Raw genomic sequence first — 24,090 nt, 5'->3', positions numbered from 1 at the left:
GTATTGAAGACTTTTCTTCTTTGGCAAGTTCCAATATGTGAATAGTGTGAATTTTTATGTCATGGACATTCATGAGTTATATAAAAGTTATATAATAAATATTATGATATTAGAAAATTCATGTTTTTTTTTTATTTAACAAATTTATTCCTTAACATTACAGTAGTAGGTTTTTCACTATACGAAAATACACTATAAATTTCAACAATTTTCGTTACGCGCGCAATGTATGCTCTGAAAAAACGACACATGTACAAAAATTCATCGTTCCGGTGTACAAAATATTTATTTAATACTGAATATCGAACTTTAGAAACGCAAATTTAGAAATTTCGTTCAAATTCGAGAAATATCGGAGAAAGCGTACAATCGATTCTTAAAAATTCTAACACCTAATAGATTCTATATAAATTGTTTATATCCCACAGGTCTCGTTGCAATAATCAATATTTACATACCACAGATCGCGATCGGTGTTTGGCAAATATTTACAATTATTTAAAACTTATTTCCTAATCATGCATTCGGTAACACTCAAAGAATGATTATACAAAAGTAACGCGTCAATTTCGTCAAAATCATTAAATCAACATAGACTATAAAATTACATTTCACGCCAGTAGGTTAATATTGTTCTAAATAAGTACAGCTTTTGATTATACGTAAAAAAAGTATTACGTACGCACACGCGATTTTGAATTCTTTTACGTGTCCTGTAAAAGAATAACAAATCCTCACTTTATATGATAATATTCACATGAGTGATTGGAAAAAATTACTGTATCCTCTATAATATACTCGGTAAGTATACCATTTAAATGCACTTGTGAATTTTAGAGCTAAAACTACATCTATCAAAAATTGACTTTTTTTTATTTTTTTCACTTTGTATCATCAACCGTTGGTACATTACAACATACGTCACGAGGGTAGACCGCCAAGAAAATTTCCCCTGCTTTCTAAATTCCCAAAGATTTAAAAATTTATAATAAAATTCTATCACAGCAGTTGTCTCCATTATGATTCCCAACCCTCGGGTCTACCCTCCCATCATCGTCAGCATATATATATGTATCCAGTACAGATACCCATATAACATCAGAGTTCGATCGACGAAACGAACGTCGCAGAGATATACGTCTATAGACAGCTCATCAATTATATATCTATCGATGCTCGCCATCGAGGAAAAGGGCAGCTGGCAGTAGGGTGTCACCACAGAATGCACTTGTGGACCGGATTCATGGGAGTTCCGGCGGGACACTTCCAGGCGGCGGCGAACTCGGCATTGTTCGATAGCGTACCGATGACTCTGAAGTGGTTCGGCGCATGCACCCCCTCGACCAGTTTCGACTTGAGTGCGCCGCTCGTGTGATTCCCGCACCAGACCTGCCGACATGTATAGGCACATCACTGTATAGATATATGTGTATGTATAGATGCAGGTGGAGAGAGTTGAGGGGTGTGTTGATGATCAATGCTCTTCGACTATGGCTGCGAATTGCGCAGCGAGACTCTGCTACTGCTACTGTTTCGAGAGCTTCGAGGAAAGTTTCGAGTGGCTTATAGTCGAGCCAGTTATTGAATTTATACACTGTGTTTAGGTGCCGTCGCTGCTGCTGCGTAAGTATTTTATTAAGTTTATAGCTTAGTTGGACATTTTTTAATAAATTCAAGTTCGCCGAGTTTCGCGAATAGTTTGACAAATCGAATTTTCCTCTCCAAAAGTTAATAAAAAATTGTCAAACGCTATAAGCTTTATATATACCGAGTCAGTTATTGAATTGAACGTATCGACTGCTGCAATTTCAAACGTTTTTATTAAATTTTACCTGCTTTTGATATAACGCGAACGCGACTATCGGCGTTTCTCGACGGTAATCTGAAATGAAATCTTTATTACTTTTCGAAATTTGCCTGATTCTGGCAAAAAATCGACACTATCAATAAAACAAAAAATTTTGCCACAGCAAACCTCACACCATCTGTAACAAGCCGATCAAAAATCCATCGCCCCGGCGTTCAATCCTATAAACTCAATTTCCCCTCGGCCCCGATAAAAGATAAAAGGAGCCGGCGGAGAATCGCGCCGTAGAAATTGCCTTTCGACGTCCTACTACTATGTACACTACACTACATACATGTATATACTCTGCAGCCGTACAAGAGAATACCGTACCTGAGCGAATCCAAGGAAGAACAGCTGCTCCTGCGTGTAGTCGACCAGTCCTGGTAAAGCGAGCTGATTGGGGCTACGCGACCTGAGACGTTGGTACGCCCGGTAGGCCTCGCGGATACCACCGTTGTCCGCTATGTTCTCGCCTTGGGTATTGATGCCGTTTACCTGCGCATGAATCATTGACAAATTTCGATTATTCGTTTATTTAGGGTTTTTGTACACTTTTACTGTAATGCGAAGAAGCTCTGTGGAAAGGAATAACAGATGAATCCGAAAATTTCGGATACTCAAACTTACGACCTCGAGTCTTATAAAATATACAAATCCCGTGTTTTATACACCTGTAAAAATAAATCAACGATTTATTTTATACTTTGATTTGCTACGTGAAAAGATTCGTAGAGATACGAATAAAAATAATTCGTTACATAGCAATCGGTTATCGGATTCTTAGAGAAACGCGTACACATCAGCCAGAGTATCATTATACTTACGACCGTATGTTCCTGCAGCAATACTCCGGATTGCAAAGCAGCTTATAAATTCCTTCGAAGCCAAAAGGCTGGTCGTTAAATATCAGTCGTAATTCTCTTTCCCCCCAACGCTTGTACGCGATATGAAATTTTTAATACAATAATATCCGCAGGCGCTCATCGCACAATGTGTATATTAAAAAGCCCGCATACATACGATAAAACCGCGCGCGAGGATGAGAAATGGAACAATTTCAGAAATGGAAGCGCTGGAAAAGGAAACGGCTGAGAAAAATATGAAATTCGCATTTTTCATTGCCTGCCGCGTTTTATTATCACGTGAATTTTGCATTTTTATTAATAACGCGACACGCGTTAACAATTTAAAAAAATCTTGCAAACGTCGCTAATTCATTGGCCTCGGACTTATCCGATGGAAAATTGCTGTGAGCGCATTTGCCTACTATCCCCCGCGATCGAGCTTAAATTAGTTTCTCGTGTAAAACCACACTCCTGGCGCCAGACCCGGATATTCTCCCCCTCGTTTCTTCCACATACATATACGTATATACATAGACAGCAAATGGACCGAGAGAAGGGCCGATTGATTCCGAGGAGGAACATGACTCCCGATAAGTTAGCCTCGATTACATTGTTTCTCCGCCGGAAAATAGGGGAGGAGCCGAAATTTGCGCTCGGGTTGGATACGATTTTGTAAATAAAATCTGGTATACAAGGCGGAGATTAAAACCGGAAGGATACCAGCCGCATCGATTTCCAACGGCCGGACGTTATTCGGACAGATCTCGAATTTAATATATCAGCTCCTATCGTTTTCCTCGGCCAGCTACAAGATAATGAGAGCCATTAAACTCGCGGCATCTCAGCGTTAAATTTACTGCGATAATATTGGAAATCGTTAACGCATCGATCTTCTCTCCAATTACTTTGCTACTGCGTTCGAATTTTCAAAATATACAATAAATATTCCTCGTGCGCTCCGCAAAGTTATTGAAATAGAATAAAAAAAGCGCCGGCAAACATATAATCCTGAAAAATTGCGCCGCGCAAAAATTTCTCTCTCCGAAAAGCGCGTCGCGCGGCACTCTCGCCAATAGAGCGCGAAAATCGAGCGCCGAGCTTGCGCACAAAGTGCTTTGAAATCATCCGTAAAAACGGCGCGTGTCTGGACTGAAGCACGAACACGGCGACTCTAGATTACTGCTAACAGCGGGATTACGCCGGGGTATATGCGTATGCCGTACACGTATAAAGAGAAGCCGGAGATAGAGACGGCGGCGAAAAATAATGACGAGTTACGATACGCGTAAAAACCGGGAGACATCGCGCGCTCGGGCTTCCGGATATTAAAAGGGAGAATACGAGGGTAAGAGAGAGGGAAAAAATGAAACAGCACGAATTTTCGCTTTTAATTTATTTTATTTTCCGTAGCTTCTTCCGGGGGTATACTTTACTCGAAGATATCAAAAGCGCCGCGCAAAAGCTCCGCTTTATTTCGAGCAGGATATATAGCGGGCCGTCATCCGCGGGAGATACGACTGTCGTTCCGGAGAGGCTGTATACCCTCTCTGGCGGGAAATTCAATTAGGAATCGCGTATATGGCAGCTCGAGAGTCGATGGGCTCGTGAATATTTATCGGGCTTTGCGTATTTTCCTTATCATCCCCGTAGCTTTTTCATAAAAATCCATTACAGTGAAGTGGAATAAAGCTTCGCAACACGCAATAATATCGCTTGTGAATAATGAAAACGACAGAGGAGCTCGTCAGGCGAAATCAGGCTTGAGGGAGAAAGAAAGCGCACACACACACTCACCGTGAAATTGTTACCAAGCTCCGGCAAATGGTAGCTGCTGTACTGCTTGATAATGCACTCGACTTTGGCGTGATAGTGCTGGAGCGTCTCGTCGCTCCACCATTGTCGCAGATTGCCGTTCTCGTCGTATCGCCGACCTGCAGAGAGAAAGGAGAGACACTTACTCGAGCTTTTATTTTATTTCGTTTTGTTGTTTTATTTTTTCTACTTCGTTGCTTCCCGAATTCTCGAGGCTTTTATTCTCCAGCAGTATGCGGCCCGGAATCTCTATTCGACGGCTCGTGGATAGAGAGAGGCGCAGTTTGCATGCGATTAAGAATTTACATGGGCTGCTGTGCGCGTAATCAACGCGTTTTGTGTGCGCGCGTGTGTATATAATATAGGATATATACGACTGAAGTTTGAACGGTATAGTGAAAAATCGCACCAGAGTTTTCAAATGGAATATTCGATTGATTACGCAAGCTCAAAATTAATTTGTGCTTTTTCAATGTATCGATAATAACATAAAATCGTCGCTTGTACACGTGTGCAGTAAACAACCTATGCACATAGTACAGAAGGGCTAACTGCAGTCACTTACCTTGGTCGTCGAAGCCGTGCGTTAATTCGTGGCCCATTATCGCGCCCATCGCTCCATAGTTTATGGATCTGGGGAATAATTGAAGAATTTCCATTAGGTGCGGAGCCTCAGCGCTTGTTTCGATATCGGACGATACGGCCGGGCTTTGTGAGCGCGCTATATCAACGGTCTATATTGGTCTATATGGGGCAGGTTTACTAGGAATCGCGATCGACAGGACGAACTATGTCGTTAAGTCGAGTGTTTATGATTTTGTCATCGATTCCGAAATAGAATTTAAATGTGGAAAGTCGCGGTGGGAAAATAAATTAATTCAGCGGAGTTCGTTCGATGAATAACCAACTAAATTTACCCGCGAAATTGAAAAACAACATCGAGCGCGTCAAAAAAATGTTATAAAGCAGCCGCGGGCCTTTTGAAAATGTCACGCGCAAAACAGCTGCCATCCCTGCCGCTTCTGTTTTCGCGCCTCTCCATAAAGCTCCTCATCATGGCTTTTGTCAGGCCAATAACGAGGAGGTCCAATCGTGAACCCTCTTTTTTTTAATAATCTCCCGTATGTATACGCGGGAAATTTGAAAAGCCCGCGAAATTCAAACTCTGTTAAAGAGCAGAGATTAATAAAGGAAATCGAAGCGAGTTGACAATAGCGCAAACTACTGCGAGCATTACTGTCGAACGACTAGAGTTCACGCATCGGAAGACACGCGCAGAGATAACGCGCTTATATTAGCTGACGTGTGAACTTCGTCGCACACTCGTAGTTATATCTCTCGTTGAATCGCTTCATCTCGTTTGAATTTACAGAATTAAACGACGATCTACCGTTGCTTTTTTTTCAAAGAAACGCGCATAACTTCTCTCTCGCGTCGACTAAAAGTTTCAGTATAGCACACGCGGCTGCATTCCGATTCGAAAAACGCCAGTCAAAGAATTTGGGCGGTGTAAGATTTTTATGGAGCCGACTAGTACATTGCATCTCCCTTTTGTTACTCTATATGTATGGAATTTTTTATTTCTCGCGTACGCGATGGAACATTAAAATCGCAGACGGAAAGCTCTGCGGGTCTGGTACGCAGGTGTATATAGATATGAATGTATATGTACTTACTCGAGGCCGTTGCCGTAAAACGGAGGATGAAGGATTCCGGCCGGGAAAGCTGCAAAATAGTTGGACATTTTTAGAGCTCCGGATTATGAGGCGGTCGGAGGTGATAAACAAGAAAAGAGCGAACGAGAGAGAGAGAGAGAGAGAGAGAGAGAGAGGTGCGGGTAGAGCTGCTGAATTTTTGGAGCGACGGGCGAACGAGGCAGTAAATATGAATTGGAATGGGACGTAATGGGTGTGAGTTTTATTCCGATATGCTTTTTCGAGAATTTGAAACGTGAATCGAATTTTCTGAACCACATCAGTATTATGGAATTTTTTAATTCAACCTCAGTATTATACTCGGGACACTCACTGACTGAATTCAAAATGGCACTGTAGAATGCGTTGACCGTCGTGCCGGTGCTGATCCACCTGTTCTTGTCGGGCTTCTCCCTCAGGCTGTTCAAGCTCTTCTTCAGCCCGACGTCGGTCAGCTTGAGGAACGTCTCGAACAGCTTGCCCTCGACTACCTCCGCCTGTGTGAGCAAAAACCGACCGTTTAAACCCCTTTCCAGTCGCCGAACTTTCTTATTCCCCCCATCCCCCTTGTACGCGCAGTCCTTTTCAAAGAACCGAATGGCCAGTTCTCGTGCAAATTGGCCCTTGTGCGCAGTTACATCGCTTTGCGCGCTCGTGAGTTTGTTAATTAAATGAAACATCGTCGTTCGGCTCTTTGAACAGTTTTTTTTTTCGATTTACACCGGACGCGAAGTTCTCGAAATGTCGACGAGTGGAATTCGAAATAAAGCTCTCTGTTCGAGAGCTCTTTTACAAGGATGTGCTCGAGTTTCAGCTGCGCGCAGCGATCGCGGACGCTGTGCAATCTCTTAATACAGCTGTAATTTAATAATAACCGCTTTACTCAGACGTTAATGGAATCCCCCATCCGCGACATGAAGAGAAAGAAAGATATTCGCTGGAAAAGAAAGGGCCAGCCGTCGGCGAAATGCTGCATAAAAACCGCTTTAAAATACAATTTCAATTTCGCTCGTACTTTACACGAGGCTTCTGCTCTAGGGCTCCTCTCCGCTCTTTTAGTATTATTGTCCGTATCCGTGAGTTAAGGGGGCTGAGTTTTGCATAATTGCGGAGCCGGTACTATACCATTGCGCTCTAATTACTCGAAAGTCGACGCTCGCGCGTTTTAAATTCTTCCCGCGAAAAAGCTCACCCTTTTATCGCGAGATTATAGATCGTGTAATGTACTTTTGCACGAATGTATACGAACCCCACTGTAAAATTTATCGAGCTTTTCCGGCTTGGTGATCCACTCGGGAAAGCCGACGAAGGGCCTCATCGCGTGGAGCTTGCGGTGGGCTCGGGCCCTCGTTCCGGCATCCATCCATTCGAGCTCCGAGACCATATTGTCGAAGGCCATCCGGACGTCCGTGAGCATCTTCAGTGCCTGGAATCCAATTTCGTTTATTACACATCGAAGCTCAAAAAAGCTTTTAAAAAGCACAAGCATCGATCCGTGAGATTCCCTCACCTTTTCTCTCGCCTCCTCGTCAAAGTGCCGCCTCACGTAGACGTAGCTGAGGGCCATGCCGAAGTCGGCGTTGACGTTTCCAGTGCAGCCCTTCCATCTCGGCGTCTTTTCCTTCAAGCCGAAGACCTTGCGCGAGAACTGGAAGCCCAGATCCCGGAACTGCTGCAACGTCAGCGGCGCCACCGTCGAGTACACGCTCCACCAGGCGAATCGAGCTGCAACAAATGTATGTGTGTGAAAAGGGTCGTTTGATGCCCAAGTAAATATTTGACGTTCATTAGAATGGAAATTCCCGGGGCGTCTCGTTTTACGACGTCGACGACGAGGCGGTCCGGCCACTGCAGCATTCGTATGGGATTCCCCGAGTTAACTCACCGACTACTGCAGGTGGTAAGTGGAACGGCTTGGCGCTTGTTAAGGACGTTTGTTTGGCTCGCGCGATTCGAAGCGGAAATTTCAATGGTGTATTATTGTGCGAAGTTTCTTCGCTCTACCAAATTATTATTATTATCATCATCATTTTAATATTTTTATATTATATGCGAAACCACGAGAAGGTTATTTCCAATCTCTTGAATCTGTATTCCGCCTTAGCGTAAATATCTAACGGTTTAGACGCGGCTCAAGTAGGTCAAGTAATCCGGCGGCGCTGCGGTTTGTATCAGACCTCCCAAAGGAAGAAAATTCGAAACTCGCAAGTATATCCCTGTACACAGCTGTGCATAACATCAGCGGCCTAATTTGTAAGCCGCTATCAAGTATTAAAGCTTTTCGGACGGCTCACCGTTTATTCGAAATTCGAATTTGAATTTGCATCGGATATTACGTAAAATAATATTTTAGATTTATCCTACTTACAAGCTGAACTTGCTCTGTACCTATAATACAATTGACGGACTTTGCCTCGGAGCACTGGGCTTTCGCGATATTTCCTATAGAAAAACTTTTCTATGGTCAATGCTGCGCATAACGCACCCTTAAATTTTGCAGACCAAACATACCGTGCGATATCGGAGAATAAAAACGTAAAATTCATGTTTATAAATCGTTCCTCGCAAAATACAAAATTACTCGAATTAACCAATTTTTCAACCCTAATAAATATAATCGAGACTCGGTGGCGCATCGATAAGATCGATTTTCCGGCCCCTCTAATTTCCCGGCATCGTGTCCGCGCGTAGCCTCTCCAACGCTCGCAAGCTCGGCTGCACCTACACACCTCTCTGTGTGTACACGTACGCCGTCGAACGCGTCATTGTCATTCAAACGCTGGCGAGTTACACGTCGCGAAGTGACGCAAACGGCGCTTTTGTGGCAGAGCTACGCGCGCGGAAATGCATTATTCATAATACGCGCCTCTCGGAATGAAAAGCTCTCGGTCTTTCCGGAATCAACGCGGTATCGCAGCTTGCGACTCGGCGGGAATGAGTTTCGCCTTTGATTTCGCAGATACGCTCGATATTGCTCGGGGCTTCCATGCCGTTGCGTAAGAATTACGTAAAATCCCTATGGTTTTTTATTAAAAAAAAACTCGAGGAAAAAGCGTCGACGGCCGAAAAATACACAAGATAGCAATCAGAGCTTGCAAGCCCGGCTATTCTCCGATATATCGACTCTCTGGCTGCACCCGTTGGTTTATAAGTCAGCGGCAGACGTTTTCCACTGGAATAACACAAAGCACGTGCGCGACTCACCGGCCTGTCAGCTCGTCAATTGGTCTCGCGTTCGCTTTCCCTCAGCTGACTTTTCCGGAGAAAAATATCGCTCGACGAATTTTTTTTATCATTATTTCGGGTTTGACGAATAGGCGAGAGAAAGCGAGCGGAAATAAATGGCCGTGGAGGACTTTTCGCCTCCGCGACTGATTGGAACCGATCGGCCGAAACTTTCGCTCAGTCGCGGAGCCATAGTTTTATGGGAATATTCGTACCGCGCGACTATTGATTTGCACGGCTGATTTGGATTATTTTCCATAGCGTGTCAATGTTTGAGCTTGTTCTCGCTTCGGCGAGTCGACGTTATAAAGCGAGCGAGAGCTCGATAGAGAGTAAACATTGGCGCATCGTGGGCTTTTTTTTTTTTAAAGCGTCGTTCGCTCGAAACGTCGAAAGCAAATAAAAACAATCCAGATCCGATTATAAATACAGGCGAGGAAGGATTAAAAAAAAAGTAATAATAAAAATACTGCAGTGGCCTATTCACACCTCGAAACTATATACATATGTTTGCTCTAAATATTCACGTTGGCATTTTCGTGGTTCTTCTCGCCGGAAAACTCGTATAGGCGCACGTGTACACGCTCTTTCTTGAATGCAATCTTGGCGTCGTTGTGCCGAAATAAGAGCGTGCGCGGGCTCTTGTGCGGCTTTTACTTTAGCCGCTAGCGCAATATTGTGTTAGGCTTATCCGGTGAGTGCGTTTCTGAGTGTGCTCTTTATTTCAAAGCGTTTTGAAGAAAGAATTGCGTTTATTTATTTATCAGTGATGTATATGCCACTTGGGATGCTGTGATGTATTTTATGCGTTGAATGGTCATAAGGAATTACAGCTTGCATAATTAATTTTTTTATTAAGCTTTACTATCCAACCATCGGGCAGGATATAATAAGAGGAAGGTTTTGTTTTAAAAATAAAACGGAAAATGTATTATTAGCTGCTCTTTCAGTGCCAAAGTAAAGAGTGAACATTTTTTATATTACTGCTCGATTATTAAATTTGTTTCAAACTAGAATTATCAGCAGCTAAAGGCATTTAGGAATTAACTGCGCATTTGAAAATACCATTAATAGGATTGTCAGTATCAGTCGGTATATCGTACAGCAGCGCCGTCGCCTACTGCACACGACGAACTATCTGTTATGTATATAGTTTGTATGAAACATAAGAGAAAAAAGACGCTATACAGTCACAGTACACCGACTGATATTCGGCCGGTCGACCTCTTGACGGGCACACACAAGTACTTATGTCCTCTGGACAGAATATTTTCAAGCCGAGTTTGTTTACGTTGATTTTGATGGTTTTACTAGTGCATAATTGATTTATACAGTGGCTTTGTGGGCGAGCCATCGATCAAAAGTTGAGTTTCCGAGGAAAAAGTGTCAATTTTCAAGAATTTACGAGTGTTTACATTTCACACATGCTCCTCAAAATGGCAATGTATTCAGTTTATAACGCAGTGATTATATTAATGTTTAGTTCGTTCAGGCCTGAAGCACATAATTATTACGCCAATCGTGACCGAAAAACCGAACAGGACTGCGATGTGAAAGTGCCAAGTGTTATAATTTTATTTTAGGATAATATGAGTACGTTTAATGTCGCAGACAATAAGGCACATTTGAAAGAGGATTGCTTTATCAACCGACGTCTGTATTTTTGTGGTTCATATTACTCGCACGACTTATTTTCAGCACATAATATGTTGAGAATGTAATTACGAATACAGATAACGCTAACGAAAGTTTTGTTACAGATGTAAATGCTAAGCGGAATTTAATTACTTTATCGAATCAATGGAATTTCGATTTTACTCTGATGATACGTACATGGCCTTTTATTTCGTCGGATCAATTTAAGAATTTTATCGTCGCAATAATAAAGTGATTTTGTAAAGAAAAATTTCGATGTTTTAATTTATTTTACTTGATGCACACAATACATAATAATGTATAAACCCCTCGAATTTACAGAGTATTTATTGTGATGATTCGTCTTTCCCTGTTTTTGCATGAACCGGAGCATGATAGCTTTAATTAAAATTATCCTGGGTATGTTGGTGATCGATTCTTATTTGCGCTGGATTATTAGTTTATAACGCGATTTAAAGGCGATCAAATTAAACAAATATAATTAACGAATTAACGTATTTTACAGATCATAAAATTGCGAGGAGTTCTCTAATTTCAAACAGTGAGTATTATTTTAAATCTGATCTTCAGTTTGATTTTATTAACAGCCATAATCAGTCGAAATTATTTGCACGTTGCAGATCACAAATTCAATCGCGTTAAAACGATCAAAAAAAAAATAACTTTCAAATGCAACGATTCTAGCTTTGTTGAAAATGACGGTGCGTATAAGAGAAATTCAAAAGTATCTACTCTGTAAACCAAAACATTTGTAATTTTTTATTATTTGACGTATATCAAATCATAGGCACCGGCCGTAAGAGGCGATCGGACCTCGTGGCGGATTACGATCTTGACGGACTTGATTCGGACGATCATTCGGCGATCAGCATATACGATTCCGGTACGTACGCAAATCATATGAAATATAAAATCAAACGATCGTCGTTTCACGCATTGCAATGTTTGATTGTACAGATCTAGAAGAGCCTTGTGTGCGAGAATTCATGCCAGAGTTGACGACTGCTGACAAATCAATGGTACAATCCACCAATACAACAGTGCAGAATTGGGTAAATACTGCAGCGATAGAATCTGGAGTACAGCCTACTGCTTATACGTCGGTAAACTCGGCCCACTCTTTTAACCGCGAAGATGCTCATTTTCTAAGTTCGTCGCTGGATTCATCCAATGTTTCAAACGTTGACGCAGCGAACGGCGAAAAGAAAAAAAAGCGAAAACGAGTAGTTGGTAAGTTCGAAGTGCTTCGATCTTTGTCAATTGCAATTTAGTAGTATATTTATACATATACCTATATTTGATACATTCTTGCCGTCCAGCGATAAGGAATCTCTACGCATATCATTGCATCGCTTGTAAGCAAAATTTCAAGAAAATAAATCGTCTAAAGAAAACTCATTGCGACAATTGCGAGAGCGAATTATTACTTCAATGTTTGACTTGCCATTCGAACTTCAAAAACTACAATAATGTGTACAGTCACTTGAGGGACAATCATGCTCTCGTATGGCAAAGAAACCGGGATAAGGAAAACGACTCGAATGTTTTGAATAAATCGTTGCGTACGTATAACATAATTCTATAGATATATACAATCAAATTTAAAACGCGCTTTGCTGTGTTATAAGGTACAATTTTTCATTACAGCGCGTAGCAGTGGTATCTTAGAGCAAGCAAATTCCAGCAAAGTCGATGAGAGCATTCCATCTGTCGCAGAGCGTGTTATGGACACGACACCAGCTATTAACGAAAGCAAATCCGCCGAGTCGATGAATAAAGAGGAAATCTGCCCAACATGCGGGGAAATCCGCGTCAACGAAAGTACAAGTTTCTGTTTTGATGAAAAAATCTTCCGGTGCTATAGCTGCGTCACCCGAGGTCTCGACTTTAGATGCTGCCACCAGAACACTTTGCAACGCCACATCGCTACTGAGCACAAGGGCGCGAGACGGGTACTACACTCTAAGGCTGACTACTGTGGACAATAGCATTCGCTTGACTGATCACGCAATGAAAAATTTATAGTTTAATACTTAACGAGGGATTCATACGTTACAGATCTGAATGTCCTGATAGGTTAAGTCGTTCTGCACACTGCAACGACTGGTTGGTCATGTTGTCACGAAATTTTCTTTTTAATCTCACATTTTATTGATTTTATTACGATGATTTTCTCATTAGTATATTGTATATATTTTAAAGATATCGTAGTAAACGCTGCAAAAATTATATTGCAATGAGAAGTAGCGAAAGTAATTATTTAAACAAAATCCGAACTCACTTATTGTCGCATATTATAAAATACAGAAATAAGTAATTGCTTTTTTTGATTCCATAATGGCTTAATGTGTTGGTTTGGACTTTGTTAAAATTTAAGAACTTTCATGATTGTATAGTATCCTATTATATGTAAAATAATTAAGTACATTTTTTAACACTTTTAATTATCAACAAGACATTGATGGGTGATCTGAATTTTTACAAATCTTATACTTATAGGTACCTAAGTAAAAATAGAAAGACCTTACGTTCGAATTGATCAAACCGTTTTTTTCAAAAACCGCTGAAATCCGTACAGCAGCGCCATCTCACAGGGCTTTCTACACCTCTACGCACGTGCAGCTACGCGATAAAAAAAAAACCGGCCGAACGTCAACAAAACACTGTCATTCTTTGTGTCCTTCGCCGGCAGTTACAGGTGGGAAAACGTGCGACGTCGTTTCCAGAAAAGCCAGGACGCTATCACGCTACGCCACATCTTAGAAGTCGATGCTGTTGGACAGATCGCCGAAAGAATTTCTCTAATACAGGTGACGGTTATAAATCCCATCGAAGACAAAGAAAAGAAAATATGGGCGAAAGTTCTAAGACATACGAAGGTAAGTTTGTTTTCATGCGTGGATTTAGATCGTCAATTCTCGGAATTGTGAATTAGACTATTATGTACTCGTTTTGACGCATCAGTGATGATAGGACTCAAATGCTATTTGGCGGTTTATCAAAATACGTATGCCATACGTCATGCTTTTCATTCGGCGTTCCGACCGTATAACGTCTTTTTGCCTTGATAAATACATAATTTGGGTAGGCTAAGCGTTTGTTTGTTAAAAAAGGGCTTTTTACATTTTACAACCAAACTTGATAGATACATCACTGAGAATCGTTAGATTACTGAAAAGTGATAGGATAATTGACACGTTGAACAAATATTTATTATATGTTTTACGTTTAGTTTAACTAGTATAAGCCTATATCTACAGTTACATACACATATTTTGAAATGGAGGAAAAAATGGATGTAGTGCACGAAAGCATTGTAGAAGTTAATCTAGAAGGTGAGTGTTGATGATTTACATAGTTCGAGGAATGTTGGATAATTCGTGTGGTGGAGTCACAGTATCTAGTTTTGTAAGTATTTATATTTATTTCCTTCTGTTTTTGTTTTTTTTTAGAAAGTGATTCAATAAACTTGAAAGAACTTTCTCAGAGCATTGAAGAAGTAATAGTGACTCCCGATATATATTTGTTTTTCACATCTCCAATTGACCAAGGTATTTCAATTTTATATGATTAAATATGAGTCAACAATTGATCTTGGTGATTAAATGATCAAGTATTTGATATTTGAAACCTGTAGAAATAATATGGATGACGTATATATTTAACAGGTATACTCAACAAAGAAAATAAGAACGAATATCAGTCAAAAATTAATAATGATATTTATAATGAAATACTGCATGATAAGATTGAATTCTTGAGCACACCAAACTCTTCAAAAATGAAAGCTTCTTCATTAATTTTTGGTAGGGTATCATTTTGAGAGTTATTTTATTATTTTTTACTTGCAAATATATTTATCATGGCATTGGTTGTTTATAGATGATAACACTGATGTTGGTACAGCACAGACTTTAGAAGTAGATACAAAATCACTACCCGATGACAATTACAATCAATATTTTAATAACAATTTGAAAATGAATAGTACTGCAGAAGCAATTTCATCTACCAAAGACAAGACAAAGAAAGTACATTTTAGTAAACTTATATCAGTTGGTATGTATCATGAAAGTCTTGGTAACTATAAAATGAATGTGCTCTGGGAAATTAAATTTATGATAAAATAATTTTAAGGTCATGAACTACAACTGCTACCAAAAGCAGTCGACAGAGAGCATAAACGTAATATTTAATTGTTAATATTCTTAATTTTTTTTCTATTACATCAAAATCTTAAAATAAATCAAATTATAAATTTTTCTAGATTTCAGTGATTTGATACAGATGTACTGTTATAAGTGTAAAACAGCCTCAATGAACTATATTGACAAAAAATGTCATATTTGTCAGACATCCATGTTATTTCAATGCAGAAATTGTACTTGTCTTTATAAGAAATTGATTATAGTCCAGAACCATATTAAATATGAATGTTACAAGGAAAGAAAATTCCAATGCGCAGATTGTGGATATAAATCTCCAAGCAAGATTCAACTTGCTAAACATATACGAAATGAGCATTTAAATGTGGTGGAACCACAAAAATCTTTTGAATGTTTGCAATGCCATAGGAAGTACAAAATAGAATCAAATATGTTAGCTCATGAAAAAATATGTAGTCAAGGAATGACTATTCAATGCAGGCACTGTACATTTAAAACCAAATTTAGTCGTAGTCTTGCAATACACATGCAAATGAAACATTCTGAATTAAGTATAGAAAGTCAGCATCAATGTCCAGATTGCGGAAAAAGATATAAATACTTAAAAAGTCTTAATAGACACATAAGAAGCTTATGTGGGGAAAAACTGAAGTTTGAATGTGATAATTGCAATTACAAATCAAACAGAAAATATTATCTTGCAAAGCATATGCAGGAAGAACATCCTCAGTTATTTTTCAAAAGCAAGTTTATGTAAACTTTGTACATAAATTTTTGTTAAAAGAATTTTACGTCATATGACAGTTATAGTACAAGTTTTTTTTCAGTCAATGCTTATCATAATAGTGATAATTAGTTTTAGTTTGTTCCTACTCTATAGTGTGGAAGTATATATGCGAAATTTGAAAAAACTTGATTCACAAAATATCAAACAAAAGAATATTTTTTGTTAATTTGTTTTATCTTGTTTTTTATTTTATACACTTTATTTGTATATTGATTCGAAAGTGTTTTGAACTAAATGATTAATTTAATAAGAACATAAATATGTATTTGTTTTATACTCATAAGACAGAAGGTGTTTCCTTCTCTTTGTCTAAGAGACATCATTACACCTTATGTAGAGGTTCTTAATAATTTGTAAAATATGTTTATTTTATTTTTATTACTATGACAATAAAGAACTTTGACCCAAGTATTATTTTTATTTTAGTTAGAATTGTTATGATTCATAACGTTTAATAACATTTTTATCCAGCCTAAATCTGTAATTCGACACAATAAATAATGAGCATATCAATCGATCTATTTTACCGGTACGTATCCAACGAAATAAAAAAACTAAATAAATGCAACGAGTCGATCAAAATCTCTTTTCTAATTTTCTTCGTAAAATCTTTCAGACGCCGATAAGCATCCATCATTTCCAGAGGGTAATCGTCGTCACGAGTCTTGATGAATGTACGCCTCGCGCTGGAGCTGCTCCATCTAGTCTACGAGATCGGCACACAGGCACGCGTGAAACGCCATGTATCCCCGATGCGCCGAATGCGATTACAAAAGCCGCATATCAAAGGATTCGCGAGACAGTCACGCGAGATAGAGCGAGATTAATCCCGAGAACGCGCTGCAGCTTCAAGATGTCTGCTCTCTAGTGCTGCGAGTGTCGTGAGGAGGAATTATGGATGCTTTAATTGCTGGCATTGATTGCTTGAATTTTTGCGTTCCCGCATCGTGTCATTAGATTCTAAATCAGATGTCTTAACAACGCAACGTCTTTAATTGGATACACAAATTGTATAGAAAATTTTGTAAACTGAAGGAGCAGGCAAACAAGGGCGCGGAAGTCAAGATATCAACGATTCTGACCTCGGTGCTTATAGGGGTTTACGGCCTACATCCTTAATAAAATTTACTGCCTTCATTCACCAGCCCCAAGTTCAGACGAGTTCTCGTACTCTACACTTTTATGGAACTTTCTGCGCAATGTCTTGTTTAAGATTCTACTATGCACACTCAATTTGTGGAATGTGCTAAATTTCATTTTTTTCTTTTGCTTTTATTATTAACATTACTCTAAAACTCAAGTTCTAATAACTTATTTTCATATGTGAACTAATATTGATTAATGGAAAGTATGTTGCATATGGGTATCATAAAATTTTCACTCAATGTACTACATCTAGATTTTCATGTATTATTTTACTTTACAGTGAATAAACTTGGGCTGCTAGCATCGACTAGTGTTATGGTAGGAGAAGTATTCATCGATTGGAGCGAAAAGGACAACTTGGGTATGTTCTTTTTGTAAAGATTGTAAAGTCATAAAAATCTTGTATTTTCATAGTATTATCACTGATAGTATACACAGGCACCGAAAGGATCAATAAGCCCGAAATCGAGGATTTTGCTACAAAGACAGACACCAACTTTTTCATAACAGACGTTAGAAGTATAGATCTTGAAGATCATTTCGGTAAGTTTTGACCAATAACTTATTATCAATTTATTTCAATTTTTTTCTCAAACTTTTGCATTTGATAGTCGTCCCGTTTCTATTATAAACTTTTCGTTTTAGGTAGTAAGAAGGCAATACAGGTGTGCTGTTTCCACTGCGACAAAGCGAAGCGAGTGTTTGGAAAAAGAATGAGCAAATGCAACGAATGCGGCACCATACTTGGATTCAAGTGCCTAAAATGCTTCCGAGAAAGGACTTTAAAGACTTGCAAACACGCAAGCGTGTACAGCAGAATTCTTGACTATACGTTATTTACGTAAAATGTATACCCTTCACAATCTAGAATACTAACGTAATAGAATAGCAACGTGTATATTTAATTCTCAAAATGTGCGCTCTTTTAGCAATATTCTAATAGTACCGAAATCGCGCGTATTTAATTAGTCGACTTCAGACAGGCATGTAAATTAACCGCTGAATATCGCGCATTATTTCGCGTGAATGATCGCGAATTTTCTACTTTGTGCGCGCTAAGCATTTGATTAGCGATTCGCGGCCAAATTGTTTAATTCGAATAGATTATACGGCGAATCAGCTCGACCACAATTCTCGTCTAATTTGTCGATTCCAAAAGAGGAATTCCAGCTACTCAGCGTTTGAAAATTAACGAATATTGTACATTGTAAGCCTTTTCTTCGACACTGACCTGAAAAAGCTAATAACAGAGGAGAGATTCACTCTCGCCGGTAGTAGATAGTCTTGCTCCACGAAAATTATATTACTCGAAGAAACTCGGGGAACTTTCCGAGTGGCTTCAGCGAAGTATAAGTACCGGGACACGAGGCTGGTTTAAACTTACCTAAGGTCGCGCGCGGCGTGACGGCGAGCAGCTGCGGCAGTTTCTGCAGGTACTGCAGGTCCATGACGATCACGCGGTCCACAGCCGGGGCTATCGTCACGTTCGTATGGTTGAACACGCTGTTGAGATACGTCGTCCAGTTCCACTGTGTGGAAGTTGTTTTAGCGCGATTAGCGGTTGGCTGTACAATTTTTGTAAATACCCGCGGTTCGCGGAGAATCTCAGTGTTTATACCTGGATGGCGTGCATGTCGGTCAGCTGCTGCAGGTCGTCGCCCGTCACGTCGTGGAAGAGGTGGTTGGCGCTGCGACGCTCCTCCGGTGTCGTGAGGATCTGTATCCGAGCGTTGAAAAACTTGTTACTCGACGTTGTATACTTGCGCTCGTAATCTGTAGCGAGGCTAATCTCTCTTTCTCCATCTCAAAGCCCCTTGAGCTTCGAAAGCTCTCTTTCATAGCAAAGCGAGCCGTATAAATTGAATTTCCCGCGCGCGTGTCAATAAGCGTAAAAAAGGCGCGTGTAGGTAGTTTCTTCTCACTCTCACTCACCTTGGCGATCTGCGTGCTGAACTCCAGTATCTCCTCGGCGAATTCGCTGCTCCTCTCGCCAGCGCCGATCAGCTCGAGCATGGACTTTATGTACCTCTTGTACTCGTCGAGCTCGGCGCGGAAGCGCTCCGGGTCGAGCAGATAGCGCTCGCTGAAGCCCGACGATACTTGTTCCATCTTTGAAAGGAAAACCGTGTTTTTTCTTTATTTCCCTCGCGTTTCATCAGTCGGATCCAGAGGGAGAGCAAGCGCGCGTTTTTCAATCGGAAAATTTCAAGGGATTGTAGGCCGAGCGAGTGCGCGTGCTTTTTTCACGTGTTCCTCGCGAAGTGGATCGAGTTTTTCCTCTTTTGAAAAAAATTCGAAACCATCTCGAATCCCCGACAACTCCGACGGTAAATGCATCAAGCCAATAAGCGAGCGCTCGAGCGTAAGCAGGACAATCGACGTAAATTTTCATTTGTACCCGACAGCTCGGCCTTAATAACTCGCGGCTGGTCGTGTCCCGAAAGGGCGTCGCTGTATATCCGAAGCAGGAAATCCCGGCCACGCGAAGCCCGGATATAAATGCCCGAGAAAGCCCTTCGGTACATCGACGAGTAGCACTGCTGCAGTCGCTGCGCTCGATGTTTGAACGGAATGGGGTATTAGTCGCGCTGGGAGGAGCACGCGCGTGTTTGCTCTCTCCGAGAGGCGACTATAGCTGTTTTGCCGGGCTTTCCTCGCGAGCTGCGCCCTGATATCGAATTTATGGCTGCTGAAAATTACTGTTAAGTCGATTGTTTGCCGTATAGACGGTCGAGTATCGGCGTTGGCCGACTTTCTGGATTTTGTAGCGTTTGTGATACGAACAATTTCTTCACCAATATGCATCAGCCCCAGTCCCGTTGCGACTTTGAAAAATTCACGACCCGATTGAAAATTACTATACCCGTTCTCCCTCCGGACTTCCATACTGGTACATATTATACGTACCATCATCCGGTTGCGGGTAGTGTCCCTGACGTCCTCGCTGACGTAGAAGTTGAGCATGAGGTTCATACCGAGGAGTCGATGCGCCGCCCCGGAGAGTCGAGCAACGTCGAGCTCTGGCGCTAGAGCGTCGTCCTGTGGAAGCTCACGTGGTAGACCCAGTTGGTCCATGACACTGAAGATCGGCTCCAGTCCCAGAGCCTCGACGCTCGCTGCAAAATTCTTTATTCACGAGGCGTTCGATTTCGTGTTATACGCTACGCGCGGGGGATTGAGTTTGTAACTACGAAGTCATAGAAGCTTGTAGGTGGGTTTTTGAAATATCAAAGATATGTACATTATAATACTATAAGTAGCTAGTATTTCGACTCAACAACGTAAACCGTTATACGAACGCAATTTGCATGTCGATTAACAGCTCGTCTCGTCTTGTTCTTTTTGCCGATGATGCGATTAGAATGATTTATAGTCGAGAACATTACCTATGACTATTATTCTGCGATCAATACTAATGTCTCTATCGAAAATTGTATATGAACGATCCGACAGTCAGACTTTGATCATTGTTTATGACAAAGTAATTTCAGAGCGTTTATACGTACAAGTAGAATTACCGCGTCATCTTCGACTCGCTTGTAGACTTTCAATTGATTCCACCGATACGATCTTCCGCGTGCGATTGACTTGTTTTTCTTTTTCTCCTCGATTCCACCTCGATAATAGCTAACTGTTGAGCGATTAAACGCACGAACGCGGCTCTTCCATAATTAACGGTCTTCCCAAGCATCTTACGTACCCCCTACACGCGTAAAAATTCTCTCGAGATAAAACCTCCTCTCCACCGCGTGTATCTTTAAAACATGAGTCTACGAGTACACACACTGCTATTTATATCAGCATAAGTAACGCTCTCGGGCGGCATATTTCAAAAAGCGCGCCGTATCAAAAGAGCCGCGCGCGTATTTCATTTCGCCGCAGCTTTTTCGTCACATAAGTGCTGCAGCGCGAGAGAAATCCTAGAGCGCCGAGAAAAATAGAGCACAATGACTTTTTATATATATATATATGTATACTCGGAAAGTCCCCAAAGCGCGGAGGGAAAATACACGAGCAAACAGCAGCAGCAGCAGGACGTTTCTCGTATTTACAACGCAAATATTGCCCAAGACGCGCTTCGCCGAGGAATACGGAAAGGATTACGCGGAGGCTTGCGAAATCGCGCTGATTCCATCGACGAGCTTCGACTTCAAAGGCTTGGAATAATTAAATCGCAAGAGTACAAACTAATTTGGCCAAGTCAAATTACGAGCGCCGTAGATTGTTTGGCGAAAGAATGGAAAAGAAAGGGCGTGTTTGACCGAGTAATCGGTACGAGTTTAATTAAAGCTCTCGCTTTTACAGTCAAGTCTTTTGTTTGTAAATTTATACTTATATTATTTTTTTGAGAAAATATTCTCACCGGTATCCATGCAAGTCCTGTAGAAAGCCCTGGCCATACCAACGGATCTCGGCTCGTCCTCTCGGTCAGGCTCTTCGAGCAGTATCCTGAGATTCTTGAGCAGCTCCTCTCGCAGCAGGCTCAGCTGATCCCACGAGGTCTGGCTCTGGGGTATCGGATTCTTCGCGATCCAACCGCCGCAGGCGAAGTTGTAAAAGTCCTCGCAAGGCTCGACGCTCTTGTTCAGGGCCTCTATCACTCGCGCCGCTGTCGAAATTTTCAAACTTGTATTATAACTATATAATTGCACGTAAGGAGCAAACTCACCGGTCCTTATGCACTCCTCGCTCTGGCACATCTCCTTGTACTCCTGGCCGGCGAACACGGCCATCTGCAGGGTCAAGGTGACCACCAAAGCGATCACCGCCACCGCCAGCAGTCCCACCACTATTATCAGCCTCGTTTCCTTCGTCCTCGCGTTCTTCTCCGGCTCCTGTTCGCTGTACTGCTGTTGTTGCCTGTGAATTTTTTTTACTCGATAAAAATATCGCGTATCTCTGATCTCTGAATTTCCGCGCGTATGAAGCTCGGCTGGATTTAGATTGAAAGCGCAGTGCAACGAAGTATCAGATCCATCAATGTCCGGATGCATAAAAGGCATGCGATTTTCCGGATACGAACGTTTCAGCCACTTCCCTCTCGTATCGTGCGTAATATTCGTAAAACGTAGTTCTTCTCGTGTACGAGTGTAGTGAGCCTTCGAACGATTATTGATAAAAATGTTTATGCCGTAAATACAAGAGGAAAATTTTCAAAGCGGTACGAGCAGTAAAGAAACATCCGCGCACGGAATTTCAAATAAGCCCTCCGCGAATCTAAAAAATTCGAATCGTTCGCGAAACACGCGGCGAGCTTAACAAGATTTAATTTTCTAAAAAGAAAAACAAAGCCCTACACTATCCCCGATGGGCCGAAGTGTATACGCAACAGTCGAAGCTAGACACAAAAAAAAACCATAAATAATACAGCCGCTCGCACAATACGGCGTCGTAAGGAAAGTTCCGAATAGCCGCGAACAAAAGCTTCTCCCGCGCTAAAAGTCCGAGTCGAGAATAGATGTAAAGTAGCGACGGCTAATATCCGCGAGTACAGGCGTTCGGCGTAAAAGTTTTTTTCCACTTTCCTACCCTCCTGTATCTATACAAGAGAATAACAGCCAGAAACAAGTATACACTCACCAGGAAGCTTGCAGAGAGCTTCTCCTCGGCTCCTCGGCAGCTTGGCTCTCCGGGTCGTTCACCTGAATCAACAAATGGGTCTCGCTTTAGTATTTGGGCTAAAGTTGCGCGTGACTTGGATCGACGCAAATTAAATGTACAAAAATATAGGGGATATATATAGCGAGGGATTTATCGCTTTTAACGGAGGAACAATTTAACGGCTCCCGGCACTTTGGCGGTTTCAGCGAGAAGTTTATGCTATGGTTGCGGGTACGTGGTCTGGGAAGAACGCGGAGACGTATCGCTCGAGTTCCGCTGCGCGGCTAAGATCTTTGAGTTTTGTTGACGTTCGAGTTTCTCTCCAGGGGGTTATACAGCTTTGTAATTAGCTCGGGCTATTGTTCTTAATAAATTTTTTAATTTTGATTCAGGTCGATGTTTCGAGTGAAAAGCATGACGTTATGGAATTATTGTTTATGACGAGGGATGATTGTTGACTAAAATTTACTCTTTTTTCAGGGGAGGTGCACAATATCGGACAGGCATTAGTCATGTGTAAGTCTTATCTCACGAGATTGGTGGAGTGGATCGATATGTAATATTATAATAGGATGGAATTCTTGCAGATGAGTTTCTCAGGGAAAAACGAGCAATACTAGAACGGAATAAGGAGAATAGAAAAAGGTTCTACGCTGATAGGGCGAACAGTGTACGAGAGAATTTGCTCGAGTTGAGAGCCGAGTTCAAAGGTAATGGACAAGAATCTTTCTTTTTTTTCGAAAATTGTATACAAGAATAATATAGATGTGGTAAAAAGCTAATTGAAACGTTCACGTTACAGGTGAAATCCCTCCGGTTAAACGCAAGAAGAGAGGGAATGCACAGGCTTCCAAAAAAGGGAATAACGGAAAGAATACCAGACGAGAAACACTATTCAGTAATTCGACATTCACATTTCTATTTAATTCGATGATTATTACATCCGTCAATTTTACACACGCTTATACTGTTTTATAGATTCTAGTGGGATGGTATTGCTTCTATGTACAGCATGTAACACGAGCAAGCCCAAAATAAATTCTCAAAAAGAAACTCATTGCAAACAATGCGGAACGAAGTTCAGATTCCAGTGTGTCACGTGTTCTTCGAACTATACGACGCACACTAGCTGCAACCAGCATATCAAGTACAAGCATCTCGGTGTCGAACGCAAATCACGATATGCTTTATAGTTTATCATTATCTATATATTATTTATTAATATTTTTAAGACCACTTTGTCAGCGAAGAATATTTCTGATTGTCGATCATTGAATAAAGATTTATTCATCCGAGTTTATTGTTTGTT

At 41.0% G+C, this 24,090-nt stretch overlaps 3 protein-coding genes across 10 annotated transcripts in view; 2 read left to right on the top strand and 1 right to left on the bottom strand.

Moving 5' to 3' along the window:
- Positions 1 to 190: 190 nt before the first annotated feature.
- The window catches only part of LOC100123399 (neprilysin-4), a 54,375-nt gene continuing 30,475 nt past the window's right edge, over positions 191 to 24,090 (bottom strand). For all 4 annotated transcript variants that reach the window (XM_001606990.6, XM_032600543.1, XM_031931309.2 and 1 more), the window contains 15 exons: positions 22,761 to 22,822; positions 21,850 to 22,040; positions 21,544 to 21,789; positions 20,088 to 20,296; positions 19,113 to 19,289; positions 18,799 to 18,897; positions 18,565 to 18,709; positions 7,711 to 7,925; positions 7,450 to 7,626; positions 6,535 to 6,697; positions 6,183 to 6,231; positions 5,072 to 5,139; positions 4,489 to 4,625; positions 2,180 to 2,344; positions 191 to 1,389 (listed from right to left, as the gene is read on the bottom strand). In XM_001606990.6, the coding sequence (XP_001607040.2) occupies positions 1,213 to 1,389; positions 2,180 to 2,344; positions 4,489 to 4,625; positions 5,072 to 5,139; positions 6,183 to 6,231; positions 6,535 to 6,697; positions 7,450 to 7,626; positions 7,711 to 7,925; positions 18,565 to 18,709; positions 18,799 to 18,897; positions 19,113 to 19,289; positions 20,088 to 20,296; positions 21,544 to 21,789; positions 21,850 to 22,040; positions 22,761 to 22,822 (2,280 nt within the window). In that variant the 3' untranslated portion in view covers positions 191 to 1,212. The remainder of the gene's footprint in view (positions 1,390 to 2,179; positions 2,345 to 4,488; positions 4,626 to 5,071; positions 5,140 to 6,182; positions 6,232 to 6,534; positions 6,698 to 7,449; positions 7,627 to 7,710; positions 7,926 to 18,564; positions 18,710 to 18,798; positions 18,898 to 19,112; positions 19,290 to 20,087; positions 20,297 to 21,543; positions 21,790 to 21,849; positions 22,041 to 22,760; positions 22,823 to 24,090) is intronic.
- On the top strand, positions 10,623 to 13,556 carry LOC103316234. Its single transcript, XM_008208977.3, has 9 exons — positions 10,623 to 11,078; positions 11,186 to 11,320; positions 11,403 to 11,480; positions 11,587 to 11,622; positions 11,702 to 11,782; positions 11,869 to 11,964; positions 12,039 to 12,311; positions 12,401 to 12,643; positions 12,729 to 13,556. Exons 3-9 carry the CDS (start codon positions 11,441 to 11,443, stop codon positions 13,067 to 13,069), a joined length of 1,110 nt encoding a protein of 369 aa, XP_008207199.1. The 5' UTR covers positions 10,623 to 11,078; positions 11,186 to 11,320; positions 11,403 to 11,440; the 3' UTR covers positions 13,070 to 13,556.
- LOC100679886 (zinc finger protein 556-like) lies at positions 13,718 to 24,076 on the top strand. Of its 5 annotated transcripts, XM_008208975.3 has the most exons (10): positions 13,741 to 13,960; positions 14,314 to 14,416; positions 14,534 to 14,632; positions 14,750 to 14,887; positions 14,964 to 15,140; positions 15,219 to 15,266; positions 15,349 to 16,563; positions 16,651 to 17,541; positions 17,610 to 17,723; positions 17,826 to 18,072. In XM_008208975.3, exons 2-7 carry the CDS (start codon positions 14,362 to 14,364, stop codon positions 16,002 to 16,004), a joined length of 1,173 nt encoding a protein of 390 aa, XP_008207197.1. In that variant the 5' UTR covers positions 13,741 to 13,960; positions 14,314 to 14,361; the 3' UTR covers positions 16,005 to 16,563; positions 16,651 to 17,541; positions 17,610 to 17,723; positions 17,826 to 18,072. The 5 variants fall into 5 exon arrangements, with proteins under 5 accessions (XP_008207198.1, XP_008207197.1, XP_031787180.1 ...); XM_031931320.1 differs by having other exon boundaries at positions 15,349 to 17,541; positions 17,619 to 17,723; XM_031931319.1 differs by having other exon boundaries at positions 15,349 to 17,541.

This window comes from Nasonia vitripennis, chromosome 5 (genome assembly GCF_009193385.2).
Source record: "Nasonia vitripennis strain AsymCx chromosome 5, Nvit_psr_1.1, whole genome shotgun sequence".
NCBI classification, from domain to species: Eukaryota; Metazoa; Arthropoda; class Insecta; order Hymenoptera; family Pteromalidae; genus Nasonia; species Nasonia vitripennis.
Note: the sequence above shows the minus strand (reverse complement) of the source record. Positions and strands in the feature narration are given on the sequence as shown.